We start from the raw sequence: 7,200 nt of genomic DNA on the forward strand, positions 1-7,200 counted from the left end.
GGTGCAGCCTGCCAGCCAAGCGCGTCCAGGGAGGTGAGGAGCTTCGGTGGGAGGGCGGCGAGCTCTCGTTCCGTTTCCCCTTGTCAGGAGGCCATGTGCTCCATAATATGTTGCTGGCGGATGCTCACCTCAGAGAGGTGCTTTAACAGATCCTCCATCTTTGGGGGAGGAGCGCCACCTGTGGAAACAGGAAGGCGACGTGAAAACAACCTGGGGAAAAAACGTCCGTCAATAAACCAAGTACACGGTGATAGTGAAGTAGTGGGACCCTGGTCGGTGACTTCTTGAATGTCCTTAATGTCTTAATGCCCGCATTCTCCACAAGTGTGACAGGGCACAAGACACAAGGGTCAAGGTAAGTTCCATGAAAGGTGGATTTTATTGTGGTGATGTAGGGAAAATAGCCAACGTGAGGGGTTTCCGGTGCTCAGTGCTCAGCCTTCTCTTCCTCCTGTGGTGCACAGTGCTGTGTGGGTCTGTGAGGTCTGTGAGGCGGGCTGGCGGTCACACGCTGCTGTCTGGAGGGGAAACACAGAGAATTGTTAGCTGAGTCTTCTGGAGACATCTCTCACCTCTGTGTTCGACGACGCTGCTTATAAAGCCCGGTTCTGATGGGTTGCAGGTGTGACCGCTCAGCCCGTAATGACCAGGTGCAGGTGTGTCTGCTCTGTTTCCAGGGTGACGCTGATGAGAGCTCAGACTACGTGTCACAATATATATATATATATATATATATATATATATATATATATATATATATATATATATATATATATATACACTCACCTAAAGGATTATTAGGAACACCATACTAATACTGTTTAGTATGTGTTGTTTAGTGTGACTCTACAATTTTCATTATGTATATATATACATAATTTTAGTGTAACATCGGGACGAAACTGTCCATCGTCTGTTTTGCTGCCATTATTCTGATGCAGTTGAATCACTCTCTCTGGTCGACCAGCAGCAGGGCCCTGGCTGACCCTTGACCCGTCCAGCGGCTGGCAGGCTCTTGTCATATAGACAGTGTGTACTGGGAACGATTGCGACACACAGAGCCTTATCAGTGAGGACAGTTAAATAAGTCCTGACCCCTACAAGGAGAAGCCACAGACACACGAGGGCTAAAACTCTACTAACATTGATTTTCCACTGAACAGATTACACTCTGTGTTTGCTTGATTCGTTTACTTAAACTCCTACTCAGTTCAGCTGATGTGCACAAATCATCAACCCGTTGGGATTTTTTCTTCTGATTTTCATTTTATAGGGTTTAATCTTGTCTCTCTGAAAACAAGACAAAGGCAAACAGATGGCATGTGCCTGAAGAAATGTTAATGACCTGTTCTCCTCTCTCCTCGTGAGTCCCATGTGTGTGTCTGAGCTATTGGCCTCAGAAGAATCTCCACAGGAGGTGAGAGCACTCACCAGACACAGACTCAGCTCTGAACAAGTGTGTGTGTGTGTGTGTGTGTGTGTGTGTTACACACTGAAGCTCTGAATATGTATTGATTTACAGTAGTAAATCCAGCAAAAATGCATTCCAACCCTAAGCAGCAATGTTTTAATTTTTTTATTTTTTTAATCTGTTTTACATAATTGTAATTTGTAGGAACCTGTTTTATGCATGCACAACTTCACTGATAAATGTTCAAGTAATCAGCTCTTCACACCTCAGACTAAACGAAGCAAAGCTGTAACAACACGTGCCCCTAACATTTAGTTTTTGTAATAAAAAAATTATTTGAATCAATCAGTACCTATTCCAAACAACAAATATAATCTGATTAATAATGCATTACCTGTGGTAGTGTTGTACAAAAAAAAAAACTAAAAACATGTTTGCTCCAATCCTGCTACATTCAGCATGTTCTGTGTGGTTGAATGTAATGGGGTTAAAGGTCAGGGCAAAAACAGATAATTAAGCTTCGCTAAATGTCATTATTTACATTTGTGTAATATTTTCCAAGAACAATGCGATTAAATCATGTAGCAAAGTTCAGCATCCTCCCAATTCCACAGCAATCATGAGGTGCACAGATGCAGCTGTTTCCAGAATAAGTCACAGACTTATTTGTCAAATCTGTTATTGAAAGACTTGATAATGATGGAATGGTTTTCCAAATGCTCACTATTGAAGTTGAACATTTGTAAAGATATATATAAATAAATATGTAAATATATATATATATATATATGTGTGTGCGTGTAAAAGAACAAATACACGCACAGAAAAGACTACACTGTTTTGTCAGGGCACCTAAAAATGTGCCCCAGGAGACAAAATTTAAACAAACTGGATTTATCCATGTCAAAAACATTATTTAATAAGCCTGAATTAACCAATATTGACAAAAGTCATATTTAAGGTTGAGATTTGATGGCAATAACTCCTTAAGCCTGCAGCTGTACATTGTTGACTTGTGTAACTGACGGAAATGTTAAATGCGGATGTGACTTAGATGTGTTTATGAGGTGTTGATCAGGTTTAAATGTGAACTATGCCTGCGCTGATGTGTCCTTCCTCGACGGGGAACCTTTGAGCTCTGCGGTGAGGAGGTGCGGGGTTGAGGTTCGAGCCCCCTCCCTCTCGCTCGCCCTATAAAAGAGCCGTCTCTGGCCCTGTCCTTCAGTCTCTTCCCAGACCAGCTACAGTAACAGGTAAGCAGCCCGGCCTCGGACCTCACAGCGTCACTCGGGATAGAGCTTCATCTGGACACAACTGCGCACCGCTAGCAGAAAAAACATTCTTAATCAAATCATACATGGAACAGCGATCTGCGTTCTAAATTTTGGTAGTTTATCCTTATTGTTCAAAGTACCAAAAGTAATCATTTTGATTTGTAGACTAATGATGAGCCCTTACTGATGAGCTCCTCAGCTTCCTGACTGACGTCTGCTGCGTTCTCCAGGTCCACACCAATCTGACCAGGTTAATCCAGCGATTAGAGATTGTGCCGTGGCTGAGAGCTAATCTGCTTCTGAAGCCTCTGTAACTCTGTCTAATCTGGGATGAGTTAGAGTCTAGTCTAATAGGCTAACATGTGCTGGAGGGTCAACTATCCCAGTGTCAGCTTTCCCTCTGAGTACAAATGCCCTTTGTGTTGATTGTGATTAACAACATCTGAATGATTGTTTGTTCTCTCTGACCCAGATCCATGATGAGGTTCGTAGTCCTTGCCCTCGCTGTTTTGCTGGCAGGTACATAAAGACCTTCACTCCAAACATCCATTGCTTAATCAGCATTTCTGCCTTGTTTTCCAGTTTAAAATGTAAACCAAGATACATTTTGTTGAGTCTTTTTTGTTTATGAGATATTAAGTCTTGTTTTCAAAGAATACATGTACATATCTAGTTCCTAAACCTTCTAGTATTTATTCTGGTTTTAAGAGGCTCTTGCTAGTTTATGCCTGGGGTAAGAAATAAACTTAAATGACATTTTCTGATATCTCACAATTTAGCTTTAAATTTAAACGATAAAAAGGATGTTTAGATATTTTTTGACTGCGAAACCAGAGAACAATAGTGACTAAGAAGTGAAAATGGTTTTTTTTATAATTGTTTTGCTGCTGTATTCAGGTTAAACTGTAGTTAACAGTCAAACTCTGACTGAATACCTCGCTGCAGACTGACTCTGAATCTGTGTGGTTTGCTCAGGATGCCAGGCCCGCTTCCTTCAGGACGAAGCACCATCGCAGCTGGACCATGTGAAGTCTGCGCTCCAGTTGTACGCTGATCAGATGAAGCAGTCCGCACACAAGACCCTCACTCACCTCGACGGCACCGAGTTCGCAGACTACAAGTAAGAAAGCACAAAGACAACACATACAGGTCTTTATAGAGTGTCTGTATCAGGGATCAGCTCAAACACAGTTCTTTTATTGGACTAGAAATGGCTTTAGAGTCACATTTTGATTTCATGCTTTAAGTTGAAGTAATTCGCCACATTGCATCTTAAGAAGGTGCAGAATAATGTCAACTATTCCAGTGACAGCTAACCTGAATCCTCGTCGTGTTTAGGGAGTTCCTGGGCCAGTCTGTGGACAACCTCCATGGCTACCTTCAGGGTGGCTTCCAAGCCATTGGCCCTGTTGGTGGCCAGGTGCTGGAGGCCACTAAAGACACACGCGAGAAGCTGGCCAAGGACGTGGAGGAGCTCCGCAAGAAGATCGAGCCCATGCGTGAGGAGCTGAGGCAGGTGCTGCAGAAGCACTTCGAGGAGTACAGAGACGAGCTGAAGCCTTTCATGGAGGACTACCTGTCCAAGCAGCAAAAGTTCATGGAGGAGATGAAGACCAAGCTGGAGCCTCTGGTCAAGAGCTTGAGGGCGAAGATCGAAGTCAACTGGGAGGAGACCAAGTCCAAGCTGATGCCCATCTTGGAGGCTGTGCGTGAGAAGGTGGCAGAGCACATCCAGGCCTTGAAGACACTGCTGGAGCCCTACATCCAGGATTACAGGGAGCAGATGGAGAAGGGAGCCCAGGAGTTCCGCCAGAGCGTCAAATCTGGAGAACTGAGGAAGAAGATGGAAGAGTTGGGCAAGGAGGTGAAGCCTCACTTCGATGGTATCATCGCAGCCATCCAAAAGGCTATGAGCAAGCCGTAAACCAACCCTTTTTTACACCATCTCACCCTCCCTTCTTCCTAGAGTACCAACACCTGAAACATCCTCATCCAGAAGGCTTTTCTCAGAGCTTAACTGAAGCACACACACTCACACACACTCACAACACACTCACATGCACTTTTGACACACACATTCACTCTAATGGGCAAACACAACTACCAATAAAACACACTGAGACCTGTTCCTTCAGAAACGCCTAGCAAAATTCTTTGTTAAGCTGCTTTTTTAACTGATTTTCAATGTTCAATGAAATAAAATAATACAAATAAAAACTTTCATACTATTTCTTCAATGTCTAAATGTGTCTTTTTAAAGGATGTTTTGAGAAATTATATGGAAACACAAATTCATAAAAATACATATATTACTTTGCACAATAAAATAATCAGATTTTTTATTCAAATGTATCAATTATAATTTTGTAGTCATGGCCAATTGAAAATACTTGAAGGCCTCAAACTGATCAGAGTATGCAGGCTTCTACACTTTAGATCTGATTAATGAGTTGATTAGAAAAATGTGTCAGCAGTAATCAATAGATCCTGCTCTAGTGATCTGTTACTGATTAGTAACAGGGCAAGATGGATGTGCTGGCCATATTAATGCCCCCAGGACAGGCCCTGTCAACACCAGACCATAATATTCCACTGAACATATTAATGAGAAACACAGTGGTGTGCTGTTCAGGCCACGGCATATTGACAAGTTAAAGGTGATCATCCATTTTCAGAACCATTCTCCTGTTCCTTGATTTGCATTGAAATCCAAGAATATGGTCAGAAATGGTTTTTGGTAAAAACATGATCATGAGGAACAACTGTGATATACTCATTTTTTCATTTTTCCTTCCTATGGGACAACACAAGAATGTCATAAGAAGAGCATATGGTTCAGCACTGTGGAAAAGCTTCATAAATGTGCACGTGTGATTATTAACAGATCCGTCTTCACGGCCTGTCAGGACCTCAGTGTTCAGTCTCTGTGAGAGAGTAATCCTGGTTCAAAGGTCCTTACAAGCGTTTTTCTTCAGAACAATGGTGCTAAAAGTCCAATTAGCTGTTTGTTGAGTGCTGGAGATCAATCGCTGATTCTTCTGTTAGCAGTCAATAAAGCTGGCTGATGTATATGTAATTAACAAATACTTGAGTGTAACACAGAGTAAGTTTGTGGGCATCATGGGTCATGGGCTGTGAGAGACTGATATGAATGAGGTGCAGAAATCCAGCATATTAGATCTCTGGGATTATATAAAGGCCGGACTGATCGGTCGTGAGGCTCAGACGCATGGAGAGAGGAATGAGCACCGGACCAGGACCAGGACTGACTACAGCAGCAATGATCAACGGTAACATTCAGATTCTGCTTTACTTGCACCTTCAAACAATCGTCCATCAATTAGTCATTTTTACATTATGTCATTATTATTACTTTTATTATTTTAATTAGAAACATCTTTTAAAGTAAAAATATTTTCATGCATCCTTGAAACATGATTTAAATTTACTTGAAAAGCATTCGACTTGTGAATATTAAAATTGGCTTTCAAAGAATTTAAGAAAAATGCAAAAATGAAATTAAAATGGACCCTCTCTTATTAAAGCACATTGCATGTCTGTTACTTGAAGTTTTACATCATAACATGAAAACTGCAGCCAGTTTTCTTATTGTGAACAAACCAACAATTAAAGGTGTCTTGGCCAGGTTAATGAATATCTGATCTGATGTTGGTGTTGGTGTATCTGCAGTGTCAGAGTGGTCTGCGGGCCTGCCGTGTTCTCCAGACGATGGACGGACCTGCAGTAAAGCTCCAGAAGTGGCCAGCGTCCGAGTTCAGCTGGAAATGCAGAGCCTGTGGCGGCAGTTTGACCAGCTGGGCACTGAGATGATTGTGACCAAAGCTGGAAGGTTTCAACCGATATCACACCTTTGCCAATACAGTCTCTTGGTAGCATTATGTTAGCTATTCCATGTTTACAGTGTCTGAAGAACGAGTGAGTACTGACGCTGTTGTGGGGGTTTTAAAGTTCTTGGCGGTTGTTTAAACACTGTTTGCGAACCCAAGCCAAAGAGCCTCACAAACGCTGCAGGAGTCACACACTAAACCTCAGTGGTTGAGGTTAGGCATCTGAGCTATTGACTGGGTTAGGGTTAGGGTTAGGGTTGGTAGTAGTAGTATTTGCATTATGATAAGTCTGTGACCTGCATCTATTGACTGGTGTTGTTTGTTTTCATACAGAAGGATGTTCCCTACATTTCAAGTACATATTTCAGGCATGGACCCTGCTGCAGAATATGTTCTCCTGTTGGACTTTATTCCTGTCGATGACAAACGATACAGGTATCAGATCAGAAAAAATTGGGTTCTGGACATTTTTAATGATTTTAATTTTAGTGAAGAGCCAACAAAAGATGCTTTGTTTAAATGGTTTGGTTACACTTTACTTTAAGGGCCAATTACCACTATTAACTGAGAGTATGTTATTAAGGATGTAGAATATGGTCATTCAGAAGGAGAAATTAATATGTGCATTATAAGTACTAATAAATAACCAATGTGCTAGTAATATGCT

General features: G+C 41.8%; 2 protein-coding genes across 3 annotated transcripts in view; both read left to right on the forward strand.

Annotated features, from left to right (window-relative positions):
• Positions 1-2,510: 2,510 nt before the first annotated feature.
• On the forward strand, positions 2,511-4,909 carry LOC113058252 (apolipoprotein A-I-2-like). Of its 2 annotated transcripts, none has more exons than XM_026226006.1 (4): positions 2,511-2,664; positions 3,158-3,204; positions 3,661-3,805; positions 4,024-4,909. In XM_026226006.1, exons 2-4 carry the CDS (start codon positions 3,162-3,164, stop codon positions 4,607-4,609), a joined length of 774 nt encoding a protein of 257 aa, XP_026081791.1. In that variant the 5' UTR covers positions 2,511-2,664; positions 3,158-3,161; the 3' UTR covers positions 4,610-4,909. The 2 variants fall into 2 exon arrangements, with proteins under 2 accessions (XP_026081791.1, XP_026081792.1); XM_026226007.1 differs by lacking the exon at positions 2,511-2,664 and adding an exon at positions 2,856-2,935.
• A 111-nt stretch (positions 4,910-5,020) lies between these two features.
• Positions 5,021-7,200, forward strand: part of LOC113058251 (T-box transcription factor TBX1-A) — an 11,690-nt gene continuing 9,510 nt past the window's right edge. The window contains exons 1-3 of the mRNA XM_026226005.1: positions 5,021-5,975; positions 6,376-6,535; positions 6,867-6,968. Of these exons, the coding sequence (XP_026081790.1) occupies positions 5,915-5,975; positions 6,376-6,535; positions 6,867-6,968 (323 nt within the window). The 5' untranslated portion in view covers positions 5,021-5,914. The remainder of the gene's footprint in view (positions 5,976-6,375; positions 6,536-6,866; positions 6,969-7,200) is intronic.

This window comes from Carassius auratus, chromosome 40 (genome assembly GCF_003368295.1).
Source record: "Carassius auratus strain Wakin chromosome 40, ASM336829v1, whole genome shotgun sequence".
Taxonomy (NCBI): domain Eukaryota; kingdom Metazoa; phylum Chordata; class Actinopteri; order Cypriniformes; family Cyprinidae; genus Carassius; species Carassius auratus.

Coding starts and splice junctions, on each gene's coding strand:
- LOC113058252 (XM_026226006.1), top strand. CDS start 3,162: ATGATGAGGTTCGTAGTCCTTGCCCTCGCTGTTTTGCTGGCAG. Junction 3,205..3,660: donor CCTCGCTGTTTTGCTGGCAG/GTACATAAAGAC, acceptor TGGTTTGCTCAG/GATGCCAGGCCCGCTTCCTT. Junction 3,806..4,023: donor ACCGAGTTCGCAGACTACAA/GTAAGAAAGCAC, acceptor CGTCGTGTTTAG/GGAGTTCCTGGGCCAGTCTG.